We start from the raw sequence: 25,754 nt of genomic DNA on the forward strand, positions 1-25,754 counted from the left end.
GAGGGTGGAGTTCCGCAAGCTCTCACACGTCCTAAAAAAAAGTCCCAACAGGTGGGGCCCCAGTGGTTAGCATATTTTTCGAAAAACTCAGTGGGGAGGCTGTTTGACTCTGGTGTCTCCCCCGTTCTCAAGTTGGTTATTGCAGCCTGTACCTCTGTCAGTGCTGGATCCTGTTTAAGGGATTCTTGTGCCGTTGTGTCCAGTCCGGAGCAGGGTATTGGCACCAAAATAATATGCAAATTTTGCTGGGCCATGTAGGGGACATCAAATTGCTTGTAATATTGAGAAAATTCTGTCACTATTTGTCCATCTGTACTCATCTGGCTTCCTGTTCTCTTCTGCTAAGCCAGGCCAACAACATACCGGCCATGTCACCAGACTCATGTTGCCAGTGTAGCGTTGTCAACACGTGTTTTGTGGCCCTTTTTTTTAAGTATTTATATTCCAGTTGTAAGGAAGCGATCTGTCATCGGAGAAGAGGGTCAGTTGTCACACCTTGGGACGCTTCAAGTTGTAGTATCTGTTTCTGTTTCTTCGAGTTTGTCTGTTTCCCTTGTCTTTTCCTGTGCTATCAGATTTTGCGCCCTGTCTCGTAAGACAGTCTTATAGGCTTCCTACAGTGTCACCCTGAATATCACTGACCCTTGATTTTCAGTAAAGTCGACCTCTATCTGCATGGAGCCCACATGCTACATCCTTATCCTTTAAGTCCCAGCATTCATTCTCCAATCTGTGTCTCGTCTCTCTCTGATCCTTTCCAGTTTAACTAACAGTGAACCATAGGATAGGCCCTAGCCAGATATTCAAACTGTGTGATATCTCCCACCTCCCCCAGGGGCACCAAAATGTAGTCAAGGTGTGAGTAAACTTAGTGTGCCCCTGAGAAGTAGGAGTATTTACCTACTATCGGGTGTACATTTTGCCATATATCAATCAAGCCCATACTATCCATAAATTATGCAAGCGATGTTGAAGTGGAGAGAGAGTGGGCAGGGTGGACTGTGCGATAGAGCGATCTGAGTCCACAGTCATGGCGTCATTAAGATCTCCACCTATGATATAGAGGGAGGAGGTGGGTTCAAGGAGGATATGAGTGATTTTGGCCAGGGTGGGTGTCTGGAGTTGGGGTGGGGCATATACGCTCACCACAGTCATCCTGGTGTGCCCACAGCCACCACCTTGCACGCCAACGTGTCTTCTGCCAGGGTCGAGCCATGTTCTTATCACATGGAAGGGGGGTTTTTCCTTACCGGTGAACACTGCATGCTCCAATACATGATATGCCCCTTGCCCCAAAAAACGGTAATGAGTTCCCAGTAGGTGTCTCCTGGAGGAGGAGCACGTCTGGTTGAAATCCCTAATGTATTGTCACTAGACCCCTTTTTTATCTTGTTTCCCAGACAGCTGGGATGTTCCATGTCAGTATCGGTAGGGGGGAGCCCTCCCTCTGACTGTCCAGTGTCATACCTTCAGGAGGTATCGTAGTGTACCCCTGGGTCTGTTTGCTCCCTTCCACTTCTGTATAGTGTGTGACTGTAAAATAAGAAACACATCAATTGCCAGGCAATGCAAGCAAACATAACGTAACTCCCCGCTATAACATTTGGCCCACCCACCCCCCAAAATCTACCCCAATACCGAGCCAATGCGAGCAATCCAGTTTGTGCCTGAAGAGACTGTGTGGAGGTCTGTAGAACGTCCATTATTTTAAACTCACAAATCCCCCTAAAAAGATAAAACTATTAACAATGTGTAAAACCAATAAAAAAGAAAAAAAGTTAACTAACTAAAGGGGGAGGGGGGGAGTTAGGTGTGACCAGTTGCGTTCTGCTCCCATGGTGATTCAGCACCCTATATCAGGTGCCAGTCCCGCCTTGAGATTGTTTCCACTCCTCCCCATGGGAAGCAGTGTCCAAATTATCTCTTTCCAAGCCGGCAATCACTTGTATCAGTGAATGATCATGGTCTGAGGCGGGGGGAGAATCATCTGTCAGGTGGCTCAGGGATGTCTCCCCTAGTAACATATCCTCTTTAGACTTTCTTATGGATAGGGGTGGTTCCTCTTTGGTATCTGAGGAAATGCCCTCTCTGCGTGACTGCTGGCGATCAGTCAGTGGAGTTCCCTTATGCCTTAACTGTTGTGACGATTTCCTTTGTTTTGTGCCAGTCTGATGAACCTTGGGCCGGGCCCCTCCCACAAGCAGAGTACTTTGTCCAGGTGTTCCCCACGAAGGAGGTCGTAGGGGCAGCCGTTCTTCTATCCAGGTCCATGCCTCATCTGTCAAATGGAAGAAATGGGCTTTTACTTCAAAAAGAGTTTTGCTGGGTGCAGTAACATATATTGTAGTTGGAGGTCCCTCAGTTTTGCCTGAACTGATTTTAATGTAGAATGTAGCCTCAGGACTTCTCGTGAGTAGTGCGGGAACACCATGACCTTGGTGTTTTCAAAGCTGATCTTGCCCAGATGTCACACTTCTCGCAAGATCATGTCTTGATCCAGAAAGTTGAGAAAGCGGTCTATCACTGGTCTGGGGGTGGGTATTGGTGGGGTGGAGGTTTGGCTTTTAAAGCTCGATGGGCTTGCTTTGTGATAAAGAGGGGGAAAACTGTTTCTGTGGGAGCGAAGCCCTCAGCCATTTATCCAGAAAGCCGGTCAAGTTAGTCCCGTCCACTCCTTCTGGAAATCCTACAAAAATGTAAGTTATTTTTCCGTGCCCAATTTTCTGCATCGTCCACCCTCCCCAACAAGTCTTTATCTAAAGCATGGAGTTCTGTGACTTCCTTGTGCAGTTCCTGCATGGTGTCTTCCACTTCTGAAATCCTAGTCTCTACCATTGTCACTCTCTCTGTCACATTCTGAAGATCATGTCTTTGGAGGGATACCTCAGATCGCACCTCTCCTATCTTCCCCTATAGCACTTTGCAGGAGGAGTGAATTGCTGACAATAATGTTGCATTGTCCAGTAATGGCACCGTGGCGGCTTGTGTTTCTCCCTGGTGGCTCACCACCGTAGCAAAAGGTCCATCTTGCCCTATCTGGGGTGCTTGGAGTCTGTCTTTGGCCATAATTTGTGTGTCCATTTCTGCGATATTGTGTTGGGTTCTTTCGAGGCAACACTAGAAGAGGGAGTCCATCAAGATGATATCAGGAAATCTGTGGACCCGGCCTTAGATCAAGAAGGATGTCACCTCTCTGGGCAGTCCAGTGTTGGGCCATTTCTCAGCTAGGTTCCCCTGGGTTCTGGGGGCCCCCAGTATTGGGCGGACATCAGTGACAGGATGTAGATGCAATGGGGAGGATGAATCCCCCGGGGTGGAGCAGGTGTGGGGCCAGCATGGTCTCCCCCTTAACTTTATGCCAAGCGAGGTCAGGCATGCAGGTGGCATTAAGGCAGTGAGGCAGGTTTTCAGGCCATTGGATATGTGATTTATGGCAGGTTAATGGGGGGCCTCTCCTTTCCAACAGGCCAGCAACACCCGAGATTCTACGGTGCTTATGTTTCTCCCACACCCAGCCACCCCTGCCTCCCCCCCCCCCCCCCCCCCCCCACTGGGCATCCGCTATCGATCCCTCTCACCTGTGTGGTAATAGCGTCTGGGTGGTGGAGGTTGTGTGCCGGGTCCGATCCACAGCAGTCCCTGGCTTGCCGTCACAGTTCTCTGAAGTATATTGTCGGCTATGTGATGGGCCTAACTTGGTCTCCCCCTCCGCCAGGCAAGGTCAGGTGTTCGGATGGTGTTTAGGCGGTGGGATGAGCTCTTGGACTGCAGAACATGTGATGCATGTCTGCTGGATGCGCATTCCCCTTTTCCAACCAGGCCAGCCGCTGCTGGGAGACTTCAGCACTTCTGCTTACTCCCAGGGGCCTCTGCTGTAGGTCCCTCTCACCTGAGCAGTAGTAGCTTCTGGGCATTAGAGGTCCCAGACACAAAAAGTCCTTGGCTCGCGAACTGAGGCTGTTGTAAGTGGCGGAACGGGCCTACGGCTTGCAGGGTGTTCCGCCCCCTCCTCCGATTGCAACCAAAGCTTTGATGGCTACTTTCTGTGGTCCTTCTCTTTCTGGCCGCCCTTGAAGTTGATCCCACTTCTAATGCCACATCAGTAACTTGTTGGTTGTCTTCTCATGCCGGTCCCCTGCTGCTGCATGTCTCGGACCCAAGTCCTCTGAGGCAGTGTGTGTCAAGCCTATAGGTTTGCCCAGGAGCAAGGAAGCCAAGGGGCGGGGGGCACAGTGGGGAGCACTGGAAATCAAAAGGCACGCAGCCATCGCCATTTTCTCCCTGTCTCTGTAGGCCACGGGCTACAGCTGCTGCTATATTCTAGTCCCTATCCGTTAATTGCAATATTTACTCTCCCCCAATGTATAGAGGGTTGGGGCAGCAATTCGGGGGGTGGCAGTTGTGGGCGGGTGGCAGAATTACAACAGGATTAGGAATGGGCCACAGAAGCTTCTTGCAGACATGGCTATTCAGCCCCCACATAGCACATGTTTAATTTCGGCAGGTGCTGTGTGGGATCTAGGCCAAACAGTACTAGGGGAACATGCTGTTGAGTTGTGTGTGAGATAGGTAGTATGGAAGATTTTGAATTGTATTTATTTGAGTCTTGCATTGCGGAACTATGCGACTCCTTCTTGAAATTATGTACCTACATCAGTCTACCATTCACTTTACAGGTTGTTGAGCCGAATACAGGAGTGAGATTGGATTGCCTTTACTAAGCCTTGATATCAGTGGTCTTCCTTAACCCATGACATATACTGCTTTGATTAGGGCATGTTTTTACTGTTTGGAGTACCTGGTTACACTCAAAATTAAGTAGGAATATTCTCTTTTTGTGCGCTTGGAACTGATCCCTGTGCAGACTGTAATTTTCTTCTAAGAAGTCAAATGTTGCCAAGGAACAATCCTGAAGTACGCTGCCTATGGCATAGATCCCAACTTCCTACCAATTCTATGTCCTCTGCAGACAGACCACTCCTATGCCTAAGCATGTGGTGTAAGAGTATCACTGAAGCATATTGGATGTCCTTTTGTCAGCCTCTGGCTCCTTTTGTAGTAGCTGATAGGCACTCTTGGTAGGCATCAAGTCTTACCAGGATGCAGGGCTCACAGAAGGAGAAGAACCAGTAGTTTGGTCTTCTGAAGAGAGGTCAGTAGGAAGCCTGTTTGTATCAATAAATGTCTTGTTAGCCAGCAGGAAATCACTGGAATGTTCGTGGTTAAGAAGCAGTGTTTGAAGTGTGGGACACCCAAACCACTTCTTTTCTACCCTGAGTTTAAACTTGTCCAGAGAAAGTCAGCATCTTTTGATGGCCCAAATCAAATGAAACAACATATTGTAAAGTAAATGTGTAAATTGATAACGTAGATGAGGACAGATGATCGTTTTAGAGAGGGCATTTCTTTTTCTTCCAAAAACTGATATGAAAGCAGATATTTTTTTCAGATTGCCGCCTAATAAGCTACGTCAGAGTGGTAAATCCCTATCCTTAGATAACGATAGGTTAAACGGTTACCATTTATTTATGCCTTCTCCCATTTTGATCTTCTGTTTTGTTGCAGAAGAATTGATTGGCAACAAACAGATTTAGCCCAGTTTACCTCTCTTCTCCGTGCCAAGATCCAGATTTGTCTGGAGCAGTAACCTCAATATGTCCATTTCCAGCAACACAGACTATGCACTGGTAATAAAAGAGGGTTGGAGTGGCCAAATGAGGGAAGGGATTTTATGGAGGATATTGTGGTGCGGGAGGCCTGGAATGAGATGAGGACGAATTTTAGTCATTCTGAATACAGTCTTAAAATAGTAAAACAATTAGCTTCACAAAGTAATTGTAGTTACCAGTGAGGGGTAAAATTTTGTTCTTTATGTTCTTTATACCTGCAATTACATTTTAGTCTTTTCTGGGCTTATATTATTTTGCCAACTGTAGTTGGTATAAAGACGTGTTCATTCAAAAGCTTGTCTACTTAGCAATTACCTTAGAGCTACAGAGTTCTAGAATTGCATCCAACCAATCATCACACTTTAACACACTTGGGTTGAGACTTTATTTCACAACGTATTTAATTTCACCGTGCAGACAAAGAAGAGGTTGATTTTCACAGTATCTAGTCTCATGCAAACCTGTCGGCTTACATGGCGCCACCATGTGTCTCACAATATTGGCTCCTTTCACACAGTCACCCGGTAAGGAGCCAATATCACACGTGACGTGAATTGAAAAGCCCAGCAAAGAGTGTTTCCAACTAATATTACGTGGAGGTTGATTATAGCTAATGTCCCTCAGGGTTTTGTGACCTCCCCGGAACATCTGTGATAGCCTTTGAAGCTTCAGTTTTTCTTTTTTAGTGGATTTAAAGGGGCTCATTGGAAGTTATCTGCACAAAGTCCCGCCCCCTACCTTACTGGCCACACCTTAGAAGCACTTTCATAGCTAGAGATGTAATGGGATCTAAGCCCTGCACCCTCCCAGGCCCAAACTCTCTGTTTTCTTCTCTCACACAGTGGACAGAGGTGGCTCCTTCGCAATGTCGAAGAAGCGTCACCCCACTGGCTGAGCCAGCAGCTGAAGAATATAAAGATATTTTAATATCTTTTTATTTTTCAGCTGCTGGCTCAGCCAGCGGATGCGTGGAGGGGCGGGCTGGTCCAGAGGAGGGGGGAGGAAGAGGAGTGGAGTCATTGCACTAAGTGCTCGTTAGTTTGGCCGGCTGTCTTAGGCTGGCCAAATATAAAGATATTTTAATATCTTTTTATTTTTCAGCTGCTGGCTCAGCCAGCGGATGCAGAGAGGGGCGGGGCTGTTCCAGGGGAGGGGGGAGGAAGAGGAGTGGAGTCATTGCACTAAGTGCACGTTAGTTTGGCCGGCCGTCTTAGGCTGGCCAAACTGACATGCGCACTTAGGTTTCTCTAACCCAGCAGTGTCACAGAGCTAGGTTGGGGAAACTGCACAGACTCCAACACAGTGTCTGAGCGGCAGATCAAGCCACTCAGACCAATCCTGGTGCTGCTCTCATGTTAACGATAGCATGAGAGCAGCACCAGGATTGCGTGGGGGGGGGGGGGGGAGCCTGTGCTGGTGTCCCAGGGAATGCTGGGACACCATCAGAAGAGGAGCGCAAGGCGGCTGGCGGAGTCGGGATAGGTGTTGTTTTTTGTTGTTATTATTACTTTTATTCATGTTTTTATTTATTGACCTGCCCACCTCTCGAGATTTGTGGCGGGCACGGCCGACCGTGAGTTTTTTTGGGGGGGAGGGTGGCAGATCTGCTAATGTCTTTTCATATTATTCAGCATTTCCTTTATGAAACTTTCAAACTTGATTCCTGTTGGAAATTGTATGAAATTAAGGAGTTGAAGGCCTTCCCTAGATCTAGTAAAAGACTTGCTGAGAAGTGCCACATGGGGGAGGGAAAAGCCTCTAAAACCGTATACAACCATTTGATATTCAGGAAAGTGATACTTCCTGGGATGAAGCCTTTCTGATCCGCATGGATCAGACCCAGTAAACCTAGTAGGAGTTTATTGGCTTGAATCTTACTGAGAATTTTATAGTCTTTGTTTAGTATAGCAAATAGCCTATATCATGGGCACTCTAAGGAGTCTTTTTCCTGGTTTGGTATGACACTATAAGATCCTCCCTCTATTGTAGAGCAGAAAGTCTCCAACAATCAAAGCGGCTGCATACAAACAAGTCAGCCAGGGCACCAAGATGTTACTGTATGCATTATACTATTTTATGGGGAGCTCATCAGAGCCCAGTATTTTTACTAATGCAAGCTCCTGCAGTTCCGTCTCACCTACTGTTCTGTAATTGGGCCATCCAGTGCTTTCCTGTGTAACAAGATGTAGCTTGTATTCTCCAAGAAATGTTCATTAGTGTCTTAGGGGTGTTCTGAAATAATAACATACTCACTCCTGTAACTTTTGACAATGGTTATATGAATGTTGTTTTGTGTGTATACTGTGAAGATGGGTGCAACTTGTATAGCTGCAATTGTAGAGCCCAAGTTTCATTCCCAAGACAAGCTAAAGGTCTGTCCACCATGTCCCCATATTGTGCTGTGGTTTGTTGGGCCCCCACTGACTGCTTCATGCTGAGCCCTCTTTTAACTGCATCCTGGTCTACAGATGAGGAAGTAGTAGTCCCTCTTTTTGCTGTTTAAAAAAGTTTTAAAAAATAAAAAATAAAGTATATATATATATGTTCGATGGCATGTGTAGCTGCAGATACACATGCTGTGCACAGTCCGCCATCTGGTGTTGGGCTCGGAGTGTTACAAGTTGTTTTTCTTCAAAGAAGTCTTTTCGAGTCACGAGACCGAGGGACTCCTCCCATTTCGACTCCATTGCGCATGGGCGTCGACTCCATCTTAGATTGTTTTTTTTCCGCCATCGGGTTCGGACGTGTTCCTTTTCGCTCCGTGTTTCGGGTCGGAAAGTTAGTTAGAATCTCAGAAAAAATCGTCGGTATTGTTTGCGTTCGGTATCGGGTTAGTTAGAACAAATCAACACTGAATTTTGAAGAGCTCCGGTGGCCCTTCGGGGTTTTTTCGATCCCCCGTCGGGGCCTGGTCGGCCCGGCCACGTGCGACTTCAAGGCTGATGGAACGGACCCCATTCCGCTTCTGCCCAAAATGCCATAACAAGTATCCGTATACGGATCAGTATCTGGTCTGTAACTTGTGCTTGTCCCCCGAGCACAAGGAGGATACTTGTGAAGCCTGTCGAGCGTTTCGGTCGAGGAAGACGCTGAGAGACCGAAGAGCCAGGAGACTACAAATGGCGTCCACGCCGACAGGTCAAGAACGTTTCGAGGAGGAAGAAGAAGCTTTCTCCATCCACGAGTCGGATTCTGAAGAACTCGACGCCGAAGAAACACCCCAAACCGTGAGTAAGATGTCGAAAATCAAGACTCACGAGAAGTCCACAAAAGCCCAGGGGACGCCACCGCCAACAGGCCATGGCTTAACCCGAAAACTAGGTGACCGATCCAAGGCACTGAAAAAGGGCATGCTGGTGTCGAATTCATCCGACTCCGGTCGAGATACCGCCACACAGCAACCTCGGAGCCGAGACAGCGGCTCCGAGAAACTTCGGCACAGAGACAGCGGCACCGAAGAATTTCGGCACCGAGACACAACACCGAAAACAAAGAAGGTTTCTTCGGAGCCTAAAAAGACTTCCGAAAAGGTTTCGGTTCCGAAACACCAAGCCTCGGAGCCGAAAACTAGTTCCTATACAGAGGAACAAGGATTAACCTCCCAATTACATAGATTTGGAGAGGAGCTTCAAGCTGTAGAGCCTGACTACACGCAAAGAAGGCTTCATATTCATGAGGACACAGGGAAGATAACCACTCTTCCCCCAATCAAAATAAAAAGGAAACTTGCCTTTCAACAAAAGGACAAGCAACCACAGGCAAAGGTGGCAAGGAAAACAACCCCACCACCGTCTCCACCACCATCAATACATGCATCACCAGCAACAACTCCTCCACTGATGCACTCACCAGCTCATACTACAATGAGTCAGGATGATCCCGATGCATGGGACCTTTATGATGCTCCAGTGTCTGACAACAGCCCAGACTCCTATCCCACAAAACCGTCACCACCTGAGGACAGTACATCCTACACACAGGTGGTCGCAAGGGCAACCGAATTTCACAACGTCACCTTACATTCTGAACCAATTGAGGATGACTTTCTGTTTAACACCCTATTCTCCACCCATAGCCAGTACCAAAGCCTTCCCATGCTCCCAGGAATGCTAAGACATTCAAAACAAATATTTCAGGATCCAGTTAAAGGCAGAGCCATAACTCCAAGGGTGGAGAAAAAGTACAAGTCACCGCCAACAGATCCAATCTATATTACAACACAGCTAACACCAGACTCAGTAGTTGTCGGGGCAGCTCGTAAGAGAGCCAACTCTCATACCTCAGGAGACGCACCACCTCCAGACAAAGAGAGCCGCAAATTTGATGCTGCGGGAAAAAGGGTTGCAGCACAAGCAGCAAATCAATGGCGTATTGCCAATTCACAAGCACTTTTGGCAAGATACGACAGAGCTCATTGGGATGAAATGCAACATTTCATCGAACACTTACCCAAGGAGTTCCAAAAAAGAGCGCAACAGGTGGTAGAAGAGGGACAAAGTATCTCAAATAATCAGATACGGTCTTCCATGGATGCAGCAGATACAGCTGCAAGGACAATAAACACTGCAATCACGATACGAAGGCACACATGGCTGCGCACTTCAGGGTTCAAGCCGGAAATCCAACAAGCTGTGCTCAATATGCCATTTAATAAACAGCAATTGTTTGGGCCGGAGGTAGACACTGCCATTGAGAAACTCAAAAAAGACACCGATACAGCCAAAGCCATGGGCGCACTCTACTCCCCGCAGAGCAGAGGCACATTTCGAAAAACACCTTTTAGGGGAGGGTTTCGAGGTCAACCCACAGAAACCACAACTTCACAAACAAGGCCTACTTACCAGGGTCAATATCAGAGGGGAGGTTTTCGGGGGCAATATAGAGGGGGCCAATTCCCAAGAAATCGAGGAAAATTCCAAGGCCCCAAAACTCCTCAAAATAAACAGTGACTCACAAGTCACACAACCCCATCACATAACACCTGTGGGGGGAAGACTTAGCCAATTTTACAAACTTTGGGAGGAAATAACAACAGACACTTGGGTCTTAACAATTATCCAGCATGGTTATTGCATAGAATTTCTCCAATTCCCTCCAAACGCCCCACCGAAAACACACAATATGTCAAAACAACATATAGATCTTCTAGGACTAGAAGTTCAAGCATTGCTACAAAAGGACGCAATAGAATTAGTACCAAATCTACAAAAAAACACAGGAGTTTACTCACTGTACTTTCTAATACCCAAAAAGGACAAAACTCTGAGACCAATACTAGATCTCAGAACACTAAATATCTACATCAAATCAGACCACTTTCACATGGTCACGTTACAAGACGTAATCCCACTGCTCAAACAGCAAGATTACATGACAACATTAGACCTAAAAGATGCGTATTTCCATATACCAATACATCCTTCACACAGGAAATACCTAAGGTTCGTATTCCAAGGAATACATTACCAATTCAAAGTGTTGCCATTCGGAATAACAACTGCGCCAAGAGTTTTTACAAAATGCCTGGCAGTAGTAGCTGCAGATATCAGAAGGCAGCAAATACATGTGTTCCCGTACTTAGACGACTGGTTAATCAAAACCAACATGCTAAGACAGTGTTCACAGCACACAAAATATGTCATACAGACTCTTCACAGGCTAGGTTTCTCCATCAACTATGCGAAGTCACACCTTTTGCCGTGTCAAACACAGCAATACTTAGGAGCGACAATCAACACAGCAAAAGGGATTGCCACTCCAAGTCCACAAAGGGTTCAAACATTTCACAAGGTAATACAGGCCATGTATCCAACACAAAAGATACAAGTCAAAATGGTAATGAAACTCCTAGGCGATGTCTTCATGCATAGCCATTGTCCCAAACGCAAGATTGCACATGCGGCCCTTACAACAGTGCCTAGCATCACAATGGTCACAAGCACAGGGTCAACTTCTAGATCTGGTGTTGATAGACCGCCAAACATACATCTCGCTTCTATGGTGGAACAGTACAAATTTAAACCGAGGGCGGCCTTTCCAAGACCCAGTGTCACAATACGTCATAACGACGGATGCTTCCATGACAGGGTGGGGAGCACACCTCAATCAACACAGCATCCAAGGACAATGGGACATACATCAGAGACAGTTTCACATAAATCACTTAGAACTGTTAGCAGTATTTCTAGCGCTGAAAGCATTCCAACCCATAATAACCCAAAAATACATTCTTGTCAAAACCGACAACATGACAACAATGTATTATCTAAACAAACAAGGAGGGACACACTCAACACAGTTGTGCCTCCTAACACAAAAAATATGGCATTGGGCGATTCACAACCACATTCGCCTAATAGCACAATTTATTCCAGGGATTCTGAACCAATTGGCAGACAATCTCTCTCGAGATCACCAACAAACCCACGAATGGGAAATTCACCCCCAAATACTAAACAATTACTTTCAAATTTATGGAACACCTCAAATAGATCTATTTGCAACAAAGGAAAACTCAAAATGCCAAAACTTCGCATCCAGGTACCCACAAGATCAATCCCAAGGCAATGCTCTATGGATGAACTGGTCAGGGACCAGTACGCTTTTCCCCCTCCCCCTCTCCCTCTCCTTCCATATCTAGTAAACAGATTGAGTCAAAACAAACTCAAACTCATACCAATAGCACCAACATGGGCAAGGCAACCTTGGTACACAACACTACTAGACCTTTCAGTAGTACCTCATGTCAAACTACCCAACAGACCAGATCTGTTAACACAACACAAACAACAGATCAGACATCCAAATCCAGCATCGTTGAATCTAGCAATTTGGCTCCTGAAATCCTAGAATTTGGGCACTTAGACCTCACACAGGAATGTATGGAGGTCATAAAACAAGCTAGAAAACCTACCACTAGACACTGCTATGCAAATAAGTGGAAAAGATTTGTTTATTACTGCCATAATAATCAAATTCAACCTTTACACGCATCTGCAAAAGAAATAGTAGGATACTTACTACATTTGCAAAAATCTAACCTAGCTTTCTCTTCCATTAAAATACATCTTACGGCAATTTCTGCTTACCTACAAATTACACACTCAATTTCATTGTTTAGGATACCAGTCATAAAGGCGTTTATGGAAGGCCTAAAGAGAATTATACCACCAAGGACACCACCAGTTCCTTCATGGAACCTCAACATTGTCCTAACACGACTCATGGGTCCACCTTTTGAGCCCATGCACTCTTGTGAAATGCAATACTTAACGTGGAAAGTTGCATTTTTAATTGCCATCACATCTCTAAGAAGAGTGAGTGAAATTCAAGCATTTACCATTCAAGAACCATTTATTCAAATACACAAAAATAAAGTTGTTCTACGGACCAATCCTAAATTTTTACCAAAAGTAATCTCACCGTTCCACTTAATCAAACGGTAGAATTACCAGTGTTCTTCCCACAGCCAGATTCGGTAGCCGAAAGAGCACTACATACATTAGACATCAAAAGAGCACTAATGTACTACATTGACAGAACAAAACTAATTCGAAAGACAAAACAACTATTTATCGCCTTTCAAAAACCTCATACAGGAAATCCAGTTTCAAAACAAGGCATTGCTAGATGGATAGTTAAGTGCATTCAAACCTGCTATCTTAAAGCTAAAAGAGAACTGCCTATTACACCAAAGGCACACTCAACCAGAAAGAAAGGCGCTACCATGGCCTTTCTAGGAAATATTCCAATGAACGAAATATGTAAGGCAGCAACATGGTCTACGCCTCATACATTTACCAAGCACTACTGTGTAGATGTGCTAACTGCACAACAAGCAACAGTAGGTCAAGCTGTATTAAGAACATTATTTCAAACTACTTCAACTCCTACAGGCTGAACCACCGCTTTTGGGGAGATAACTGCTTACTAGTCTATGCACAGCATGTGTATCTGCAGCTACACATGCCATCGAACGGAAAATGTCACTTACCCAGTGTACATCTGTTCGTGGCATTAGTCGCTGCAGATTCACATGCGCCCACCTGCCTCCCCGGGAGCCTGTAGCCGTTTAGAAGTAGATCTTAAACATTTGTAAATATATTACTTAAAACTTTATTATGTACATACGCATTCACTCCATTGCATGGGCACTATTACTAGCATACACAACTCCTACCTCACCCTCTGCGGGCAAAACAATCTAAGATGGAGTCGACGCCCATGCGCAATGGAGTCGAAATGGGAGGAGTCCCTCGGTCTCGTGACTTGAAAAGACTTCTTCGAAGAAAAACAACTTGTAACACTCCGAGCCCAACACCAGATGGCGGACTGTGCACAGCATGTGAATCTGCAGCGACTAATGCCACGAACAGATGTACACTGGGTAAGTGACATTTTCCATATCAATCATACGGTTCCAAAGTTATTGCCAAAACAAAAAACGATTTTCCTATGGAAACTATGACCTAACTATAGCTACCCATATATATATATATATATATATATATATATATATATATATATATACACACAACCAAAAGAGACTGCACCGCACTCCGTGAAGGCTTATACTTCAATATTATTTATTAAGTGCAACAAACCAACGCGTTTCGACCAAACACGGTCTTTGTCAAAGTTCGTGAGTCCTTTCCCTCTATTGCCTTTTATAGTCACAAATTACAATCACCAATAAAAGATATTCTGGGATTTGTAGTGCATTCTATTATGCTATAACCCAGTTTTTTATTTAATAAAATATATATATCTATATATATTTAATTATTCCTTTATCCCTTCCAAAACCAAGTATTAACAAAACAATTAACTGTGAATAAATAAAATATTTGTGAATAAAATGTTTTTTAAATATACAATAATTCTCAAGAATGGACAGCTTGCTATTCATTATTACCAATATCAATTCAAGATCAATTATACTCATCCTCAATTATTTATTTATGATAACTTTTCTTTAATAGCCTAACTTGGCTATTTCACAATATTCGATTAACCATATAATTTTATAGATAATTTCCGTGATTCAATGATATTTCCTCAGTATTGGTATAGTACCCTTAATATCAATGAATCAAAATGAAAAGATCATGAATTTATAATTGTGTAACAATTTTCCTCTAGGCTATATTTCCATTTAATTTTAGAATCTCAAAATATTTATTAATGCACAAAAAGCTCCTCATCCTTATTCAATCCCCAAGGTGTTTTAGTTTTTAACTGAATAATATATTTGGACTCTAGTTGTCTCAATTTCCTTGTCCAGTCTCCACCTCATTCATGTTCTGGAATGTGATCTATTCCGTAATATCTCAAAGTTTTCCATCTATTCGTTTCATATGTTTTTAATTTTTTTGCAACTGCATAGGTAAAATCATTATGTACAATCGCCCTAACATGTTCCAAAATTATTTTCTTAAGCATACAAATGGTACTCCCAACATACTTTAAACCTCAATGACATTCAATTACATATACTGTATATTTTGTATTGCAGGTAATCCTATGCTTAATTTGAATTTCAGTATACATTAAGATCGTTTTTATACATGTACCAATTTTACAAGCTTTGCAATTATTGCATCTTGTAAATCCTTTTTGTTGTTCAACTAACCAATTTAGTTCAGATTTCTGTGAAAAATGACTCCTCACCACAAAGTCCTTAATAGATGGTGCCTTACGATATGTTATTAGGGTTGTAGAACCCACTTTTGGACCTAAATCCTGGCCCCTAGAGATCACATTCCAATGTTTACGTACAATGTTTTTTATTCTGCCACTTTTTTTTACTATAGTTCATTATCATTCTCAAATGATTCTTTTCTTGTGTCTCCTCTTTTTTTAGCATTCTTTGAAAATAAGACATCATTATGAGTTACACACATCCTTTCCAAATTCTTACTTAAAATTCCTTGTTCATAACCTCTCCCTTTTTTTGTTATCAAGACCACAGTCAGTGAGACAGGCATATGTCATGACACATGGATAATTTGTGTTCGCCTATAACACAAAAAAAAGAAAAAATCAGCTTTAGCAATCCAGACAGCTGTACAGCTGGGCACTCATGGCAGGAGTACACACCTTCAACATGCAGAGGTTTTTTCCATTCCCAACAAATATATATATATATATATATATATATATATATATATTATAGGTGTCACATAAGTGTCCTTCTCATACACCACATATTTAAGCCTCTACAATGGTATTGGTGAGGAGTTACTAGCCCACTACTGGCTTATTATTAATTGGTTGTAGTCAGAAACTATCCTGTCCATATTTTAGGCATGTACTGCGAGTGATAGTAGTGCTTTGGTGCATATTTTGCAATTCATTTGCACATGGAGGTTGTTGGGTGGTGAGTAGAATGAGAATTCCCCTATGTTTGGGCTTCTGGCTCGCCAGGTGTCAGCCATTGGCCAATGTGAGATCCAGTTGGTCAGAGTTTACTGTAATTTATATTTTAACCTGTGAATGGTTGTTTCAATTAATTGTGAAAAGGTACAGTTACATTCCCACCCAAGATCTGTATGATAGTTTGTATTTTCTTTCCACATTAATCAGGCTAAATAAATTACCAAATATTTTCTAATTGGCACTATCCACCACAAAAGTCCAGTGCATTTTTGGATGCTGGATGCGCTCTCGTGTATTACAGATGAGATTAAACCCATAGGAGGGGAGGGGAGGGGGGGGCGGGGGGGGCGGGGCAAATCTTTGTCACCCATGCTACCTAATTACTGGGGAAGTTATTTTCATTGTGGAGTCATCTTCTAACTGGCAAGACCCTCTGCTGGAGACCTAGGACACAGTCAGCAAGGAGAAGCAGACTTGCTTGATTTTTTTTTCAGAATGGTTCATAGTCCGATGTATGCAGAGCTGCCATATGATTCACTGTTAAAAATATTGTTTCTTGAATATTTAACCAGGACAAGTTTCAGCAGTAAGTAGAAGCTGTCAAGCCTACAAATAAACAGGGAGAGCAAAGCCAAGGATCTGTCTCGGCTGTGACAGGTGGTGCACGAGCTGAGCCATGAAAATGTTTGTCTTGTAAATCCTGAAACATACTCCATGTAAAATATGATAGTGTCTTCAGAATTCAAAAACAGTATTAAAAAAGTGCCACTAGTGAACTATGAGACCAGTTTGTTGTCATGTATACCCAATATGCAGCATTTTATTCTCCGTGAAGCAGCATTATTGTCTTTTAAATCAAACACAAGAGCCTCACATATTTGAAAGTACTCTCTTATGGATTAATGAAGAAATAGGAGCCTTGTGAAAACAAATATTTTTGCCCATGATCACGCAATTTGGTCAAGCGAGGGAGCTGAGATAGATCCGAGGTTTTTTGGGTTATTTGTGCAGTTCTGCCACTAGATGGGTATCTCGTTCTCTCTCCTGTTTTGCATTAAAGGATAATCACTTGTCTTTAGTACTTGAAGCATGATGTTACAGCGTGAAAGACTGGCTGCAAACCACATGAACCTCAGCTCGCTTTAGATTCTAGGTTCCAGAAGGTCCTTGAGCTGAGCCAGAACCAGGCATTTGGTTTGATTTTTCAGTTTTGTGCCCACAACCTTTAACAGATAGATGCATGATACTGAGAAATCTATTTACCACTACTTGCTCTTCAGGTCCACCACAGTAGTAGGATAATATTTTACAATTAATGCACAGCATGGGAGTCTAGAAAAGGTTCACATTGCAAGTGGAAGGCTTTATTTGCCTGTAACTGTAGTTCTGCAGCTTGCAACTATAATAGATTCACACTCCTTCCCGAGTCCCTGATGAAAAGATGCAATAAAATTATATATCTGTAACATTTGCTATGCTTCATATTCAACATGCTGCAATGAATCTGAAAATGGTAGATATGTTGAGTCCTTCTGATAGACACCATATTGAGTCATGCAAACTCTGACAATTGTCAGTACTCAAAGGTTTCTTGTATGTGAATCTAGAATGGTTACAAACTGCAATACAAGTTTTACAAATAAGTACATTTTCCATACTTCTGTCAGTCATTAGTTTACCATGACCTCCAGATGTAATATAACCTCTTTCACCCTCATACAAAATAATTGTTTAAAATGACCTTGTGTAAAAAATGAAGTGTGAAGAACTAATCTGTCTCTGTTAAAAAAAAATTTTAAAAAGTTATTTGATACTAGTATATATTTACAAGTGGTTTTTATTTCTGCCTTATCGTGGTTGGGCTCGTAATGTTTTTTAGTTCTCCGATACCATGGTTGGACGCAGAATGTTTTTAGTTCTCCCATACCGTGGTTGGAACCAGAATAGCATCTTGGTGCCATAGGTGTACCTCGAGTAGCTCACTATAACTTAGACCCGAAATCAAAGTTGGCTACTGTTTGGATTCTACATTTCAGTTGTTTTTATTTCCTGGAAGCATGAGTGGTGCTTTCAAGAAAGTATTGAAGGACGTGAGTTTAAGGGATCATAGTGACTTCTGAAGTTTGTAACTTTGCAGTACAGGCTGCATGAGAATAACTCACTTATTTCAATTTGCTACTTTTATTGGACTTTCTGATGTCTAGTATTTGCCTGAAATGTCACTCAAGGTTCCCATGAGTAGCCTTTCGTGCATTATTTTCTGATGGACTCCTCTTACTACAGATGTCTCATCTTATGAATGCCCCCAGGCACCAGACTGGATCCAGAGATTCTTCTCAGCGATTTCCTTGCACACCAGTAGATGCGTTCTGCCTTGAAATGACTTCGGAGCCACATATAGCTGCCACCTTGTGTGCTGACATTAGTTTACTCTCTTCGCCTTCCAGTCCAGATCCAGAGCTTGCTCCCTCATTTTCTTACACTTGACAGAACTTATTTTTGTCAATATTTTAACTTTCACAATGTGCAAGAGACAGTTTCTACCTGGAACTACAGGCGTCCGATCCTGCAAAGACTGCCATAAGCAGATGTTGGTGACGGACCCACACCTGGTATTTTCTGTGGTATATAGGCTTCTCAGACAGTCTGATGTCTAGGCTATTCCCACAGCTCAAAGCTGTGCAGCAACTGCACCAGAATGAAACAAAATACTATCCATGACTCTCAGGCCTAGCTGTACATTGCTGAGCACCATCGTAAAGCACTTAAGGGCTGGTCTTGCTCAAAGATGCAGACATGTACTTGCTTTCAAGAGCACTCTCAAGAGAGAGGCCCTGTTCCAACACCTGGTCATTGGGTAAGTCTTTAAGTATTGTGTGCTAGAAAAAAACATTTCCTACCTCCAGTATTCAGCAGGCTTGGCACATAAACTCTCTCACTTTGATGTCCAGGAATGAAAAGTAAAGACTAAGCTCCCTGGAAGACAGAGCCCTGATATCTGACTTCTGTCTTTGAATGCACAGCAGATGTAACAAGATGAGAACAAGATTTACAGGCCTGTTTACAGAAAGGAGCACTCATTGAAGAATACAAGGGAAGTTGATATAAAAAGACATTGCTGCCTGGTAGGGACAAACTCATCCTGGACAGCATAAAACAAATAAAGCCAGCAAATAGAAAGACAGAAAATGTGAGTTACAAACAACAAAGTCAATGGTAAGCAACGAGCGGAATGCATTCCCAGGGAAGTTTTGTGAATGTCTCCAAGAATTCTTTAACAAACCAGACCGCTTCACTGACTGGTAGGCTTCGACCTAACAACTGAGTATGTAATGTGCTCGAAAAAAAGTTTATCAAGTGTGTCCTGAATATACAAATAGATTTTATAAATGACAAGCAAACTACCATACTTAGTTTTAAAAAATGTGATTCCCGCCATAGTGACAACCTCATCTACTAAGCTGCTATGAGAGGTATGACATCTACCTTCCTAACCTTATGGAGCAGTATCAGACAAGGATAATATTCCACGTTATTCTTAAACCATTTGTAAGATCAACCTTTTATATGCATCCATGCAAAATACTGCCTAAAAATGGGGTTCACCTGTGAGGGACCCTAATGAGACATTCAAATGATATCAACGCTGAGCACTTGCATTTAAATGTAAAGCAAGCATTGGCAATGCCAATAGGTGTGGCTTTAAAGGAATATTGCATAGTAATGTGAAGCATTACAAGTAAAACAGAATACTATAGGTTTAAAGGTGAGGCGCACTATAAAGCCAGATCTGAAAATCCATTTATGATACTGATTGCCCTCCTCCCATCTGCGCTGCTTCCAGAAAGACAAGCACCATAAATGTTCTAGTTATCTTAAGACACTCTAATAGCATTATAATAACATGTTCAGTCGCACGATGCTGTATAAATAAACAAAATAATCACAGCTGCGAGGAGGGGAAGCACATTTTTTTTGCGGAAGCACGCAACTTTTACCCATTCAAAATGTGTACTCCTGGCTCCCCAACGCGTGGGCATAGCCAAAACCCCTCTCTAGCGATGCTCACATGATTGCCTGGCGACAGCTGTGCTGCCACGCCAGACCATGAGAATTAGGTAATATTGCGAGGCCAACCACTGAATTATAATGGCAGAATTAGGCACATGATGTAAGTCTATAATGGAATCAAGCTGCAAAACAGGTTACTTAGCTGTCATCATTATCTCATCAGGTATCAAAGTGTGCATTTACCAAACTCCTCTTACTGAAGTAATTGCAGCTAGAAAGGCCACCTTCCAAGAAAGAGACAATTTACATTTATTCATGGACGTCCTCGAAGAACCGCCCATAACAATAGAGCACAAAAGTGAAGCAAAGATTGTTATTGCCTGGCTTGTTTTTGAAAATGTTTGCTCAGCCGATATCTGTGGGCGAGAAATATGGAAGATTGTGTGAATCTGGACAAATAGTTAGCTCATAAACTGGCTAGTATGAGAATGCTGTTCTCACAGTCATGTTATTAGAGTCTGTAACAGCCGCTTAGTGGCACGATCGGACGTTTCCAAAGGCCCATCCCATGGCTCAGTCTTTCTGTTTTAATCGGGAAAACTGAGTTTGGCATCAAATGTTGGGCCTCCCATTTGGTGCCTACTGCATACAGGGATTCAGTGCTTCTGCATGTAATGACATCCACACATAGGCCATCAATATGACCAGGGCCACGGTGGTGGTCTTTGCCAACCTGCCACATCTCCGCCTGTACCGCCAGGGCGGTTGGACCCGCCGGGCCGGAGATTAGCACCTCTGACCCGGCGGTCCAATGAAGACTGCCGGCAGTATTAGGACTCGTCTTTCCACCAGAGTTTCTGCGGTGGTAGCACTGCCACGAAAACCCTGGCAGAAAGGCTACCGGTGACAAGTAATTTATTTCCTGTCACTGGCAGACGACTCCCCACACCCCCACCTGCAAGCCCAATACCCCTCCACCCACCACCAGAACATCGTGCCCTCCCCCTACCAGAACAGCGCCCCACCTCCTTCTAATTCATATGCCCTGCGTACACGCACACACACAGACACCCACACGCACCCCACATACTCATTCACACACCCCGCATACTTATTCACGCACCCCACATACACTCATTCACACACCCCACATACACTCATTCACACACCCCGCAAACACTCATTCACACACCCCACATACTCATTCACGCACCCCACATACTCATTCACCAACACTGACATACACGCATTCACTCACAACCATCCATACACCCATTCACTTCAACATTCATACACACACTCACTTCAACATTCAGACATGCATTCAACGACACAGACACACATGCAGACCACACGCAGACAACACCCGCGCAAACACAACACCCCACTCCCCTGTCGGATGCCCGACTTACCTTGTCCGGCGAGGAGGTCATCCGGCAGAGAACAGGTGCTTCGACCGCGGAGGGTGCCCCGCCATCAGGACACCACCAGGCTGTATTACAGGTCTTAATACGGCTGGCAGAGTCCTTTTTGGGGAGCCAGTGGTGGAACCGTCCATGTGTCTCTGACCACCAGCACAACTACTGGAAGATTTCTGTCCAAAATGTGGCAGAAATCCTGCAGTACTTGTAATATGGTGGTCAGTACTGGCGGTCTTCTGGCGCCTGCGGCTTTGGTGGTTTTGTAAAAAGACTGCCAAATTCCTAATGAAGGCCACAGTGCCTAAATGTTACGAAACAGATCCTCCTTAAATCTGAATCCATTCTTATGATCATTAGCATGCGATGTGTAAAATGATAGAGGTGAAAAATAGAATGCTAAAATAGTTCAAACGTTTATTTGTGCAAAACCTCTGTGCATTCAAGGAACCTTTGGTGATTTCACTAAATTCTCGTTTTTCCCATTAATTTTCTGTTTAGGAAAACCTGCAGACATTAGGAGCGGAAATCGAACGACTCATCAAACTGCTGCATGAGCGGGAGCGGAGGATGTAGCAGGCTGTAGAAAAGTGCCTCTTACCCCGAGAAGAAAGCGCACCCTGCACTTGGAGCAGCCGCTTCTCTGTCCAGATGCGCCAGCCAAAAAGACCAGATATATTTATTTTTTTATTTCTTGGTAGAGTAAGACCGTATCCTGACTTTGAACGTGTACCCTGTTCAGGGGCAGTGCTGCTGCCGCCACCCAGGCTTCATTGTCGTATTGCAGGTTGCACAAGCTTCATCGCAATGTATTGGAATATTCCATCCGTTTGAAATGGACCACAACATTTGCGCAGCACCATGTGGCACGTGGGCTCTTTTGCATATTTAAACAACTGTGCCAGTAACAATATCAATTGCATTTCTATTGTAAAGCATTTGTACCTCAGCAACATCTGGTGAGAATGTCGATTGGCTGACTACTTCTGTGGTTGTGATGGTCTGCCTGATGTACTTCCGGTGCCTTTACGAGGCGATTGGCACCTTTATAAATGCATAGAATAAGTGACATACATCTTCACGTCCTGCAGATGGAAACAGGGTTGTTCTACTGCATACTTCCCTAGCAAAACTGTGCTGTGCTTTTGAATGGACGAATTTACTCCCTACTATGTGACACTGAATGGGGATGCTTCGGTTCTGTGCTCTAGTCAATAGGTACTGCTTTCTGGCCAACATCTGAGAGGGAGATGGCGGTTCTCCACACTTTGATCAATACTGAGCCATCTAGGACAGTACTGGGACATTAAGCAGCTCTTCCTTTCCCTCTGAGCAATAGCCAGGCATTTCTGAGAAACCATCCTTTGAGACCAGCGCTGTGCTCTGATCAATGGCCAAGTGCACTAAGGAAGACACTGCACGCTCTGTCAGCCATCGACGCACAGCTATGACATTTCAGCTATGCCCCACGTTCACATTTTGTGGCTAAAGGAGATCATAGGTATTTAAACATATCTTTGCACGTAAAGGCGTTCACTCCCTTCATTTGCACTTGGGATGCTATGACATGTATGGCTACTGTGCAGCCACGCACAGTTTCGGTTTACCCTTCCTGTTTTTAAAACAAGACTTTGCCAGATTTGCAAGAAAGTTGTTCGTAAACACCACTAGAATCCCGATCATCGGTTCTGTGAACTGGTGTCATGCCTTGCCTGTGCTGGTCTGCTTATGCTCCCCTCTGCTTTGGTTTGACAAGTACGTCACTACATGGCATGTGTGCATTGATAAACCGATACCTTTGTAGTGCATAGAATGTATTAGCTCTAGTCTCTCGCTGGTTTGCAATACCAGTATTAGGTGCTTAGTGGATGCCACAGTTTTGAAGAGTGACGTCATTTGCGTCATTTAGTTTTTCAAGCGTACCTAATGTGCAGTTTGTTGAGTAGTTCGTTGTGTCCCCTTATGCTTTTTTTGCTGCTGCATATAAATTATCATCAGGAAAAAAGACATCAATTAATGCTGCGTCCTTGCAGTCTGAGTCCGTATTATTTCATTACCTTAAATATACGACTAGCTGCAAACGTAAGGCCTTGGGTTCGCTGAAATGGACACAAGTTAAATTGGATACTTAGGCCTCATAAGGGAGACCTGTTAAAGTCTCTGTTATTTCCCTTCTTTGGAATTACTGTTACCGGAGGTCCCGGTAATTCTGATGATGTGGAAATATGTGTTTCAACACAAATTCCTGCATGTCATCCTCCAGAGTTTAACACAAAGGTTCGAAATTTCAGAGTGAAAAACCAAAACACGTTTCCAATGACCCATCTGAACTTACCAGCTACTCGTAATGGGAGCTTAACCTACAATGAATCACCTCACCTATGCCTACCATAAAAATAAATATAATTACCTGTTAAGATGTGCCAATGTCTTGTACATATGTGATATTCAGTCGGGTACCTCTGATGTTATGAAAAAAGGGAATAATATAAATTTCTGAGCACATTAGGGGGGTTTTCGTAAAATGCACACGATGGAAATTAGGGATTTCTTCATGCTTGAGGATTTTCAGCACTAAAGCACTTTTAGGTGGATTGCCTGTTAGTAGCCTCCCCTCACAAACATTGCAGAAGATTTTAAAACTCCAGGCTTTAAGAGCCACGCTAAAGCAGTTGGCTTAGTTGCAGGCAACCAAGTATACAGTTAGTGTGAGCTTCCACCCCGTCTGTTTCAAGCACTCTTGTATGCTACAGCTGTATAGTGAAGGTCCCAGAGCCTTCAATGTAATGTATCTCTGCCCACTGTGGTTTACTAATGGAAAAATCATTTCTGAATGTATTTCGGAAGCTTTGGCCCATTTCGCATCTATGACAAATTTGGACCCTGAGTCGATTTGGCAAACTGGCCTTGAACGTGCTTGCTTTGAAAAGAAATCCCAACAGTACAACTGGTGTGAAGTGTAAATAATGAATGTTTGTGCCCTTGGGTGTAAACAGACTGTTGGGTGGGAATTGTGTAATGCTTTGATTCTGTGTGCACTCACTAGATATATTTGTCTTCCTTTAGTGAATCTGAAAAACAGTTACTTGCCTCACAGTTTTAACACTAAAATGTTCTGTAAAAGGATGTTTGGTTATATATTTCTTTATTCTTCGTTAATTTATTTTTTATTGCAAGACTTTGGGCTCTTGATGCCATCTTACTTGCTGTCCTAGTGATTGTTCCTGTTTTAGTTCTTGGACGCTGTAAATTATTTGGACTGATATATTAAATGTTCCAACTCCAGTTGCATATGTGCTGGCCAGGCAGTTGTGTGTATAGGTCTGCTTTACTGTATATAGTGCACTTCTGGGCAGAGCATGGGGACCTGCAACATATCATCTATCACCTATATTCCACGCTTCCGGTGAAAGTGATTAAAGAAAAACATTGGACCCTGAGCGCTCACCATTCTAGTGCTCACTTTCTCACTGCTTCGTGGTGAGATACCTTCTTCTTATTTAAATACGTTACCACTTTATTTTGAAGCACTTTCCTCATTACACTTTAGGCATTCTCCGATTCGTGGTATCGTTATCATCTCCGAATCACTGCTGGCTACTATGTGGAGTTAAGGCTGACTCTTGTTAAATAAGTGTCACGCTTTAGGAATTCGAAGTCTCTCTTCTTCCCAAATCGTGTCCTGCTGCAAATCTTTGGTGCAATAATAATTTCCTCACTAACTTCTGAAGATACTAAGGACATTCACCAATCCATGAAGAAATATGAATTTTTGAATCTTAACCGAGCCGTATTCCTTTGTCAGTTTTATTGAAATGAATGTGTGGATTCTTACGAAATGTGACCTCGACAACTTTATTTTTTATATATATTCGACAATGCAAACGCCCACGTGGCTTGAGTGCCAAACTAAGAACATATCGCACTGTTCTGCTTTGTAATCGACGTGTGCTCAGAAAACATTGTATTTTATTTTACACAGCACAGCTGCAAGAGATACTCCAGAGTGGGATGATCACGGAGCGAAGTATTATTTGTTTACTGAAGAAACTACCAGTTAAAAGGATTGCCTGCCCCTCTGTCGGCGTTGTATCTAAGAAGTGAGAAGATTCACTGGAATAAATGTGCGCATTATTTTATTATTCATTTGTCTACATTTGTTCAGTCAGTGTCAATTAGGTCATTCGTGGCCTCTGTTTTTCTCGCTCTTGTGGCAGTGATAGACACCCATCCAGCCAGTGTGGAGCTTCACAAATCCTTTTATTGGAGGTTTGTGGGA

The 25,754-nt window shown here is 43.5% G+C and overlaps 1 protein-coding gene across 5 annotated transcripts in view; it reads left to right on the forward strand.

The window, feature by feature from the left end:
* The window catches only part of CCDC186 (coiled-coil domain containing 186), a 608,776-nt gene extending 584,016 nt beyond the window's left edge, over positions 1–24,760 (forward strand). For all 5 annotated transcript variants that reach the window (XM_069239313.1, XM_069239317.1, XM_069239314.1 and 2 more), the window contains one exon: positions 21,977–24,760. In XM_069239313.1, coding sequence (XP_069095414.1) covers positions 21,977–22,051 — 75 coding nt within the window. In that variant the 3' untranslated portion in view covers positions 22,052–24,760. The remainder of the gene's footprint in view (positions 1–21,976) is intronic.
* The last annotated feature ends 994 nt before the right edge of the window (positions 24,761–25,754 follow it).

This window comes from Pleurodeles waltl, chromosome 6 (genome assembly GCF_031143425.1).
Source record: "Pleurodeles waltl isolate 20211129_DDA chromosome 6, aPleWal1.hap1.20221129, whole genome shotgun sequence".
In the NCBI taxonomy this organism is placed as follows: Eukaryota; Metazoa; Chordata; class Amphibia; order Caudata; family Salamandridae; genus Pleurodeles; species Pleurodeles waltl.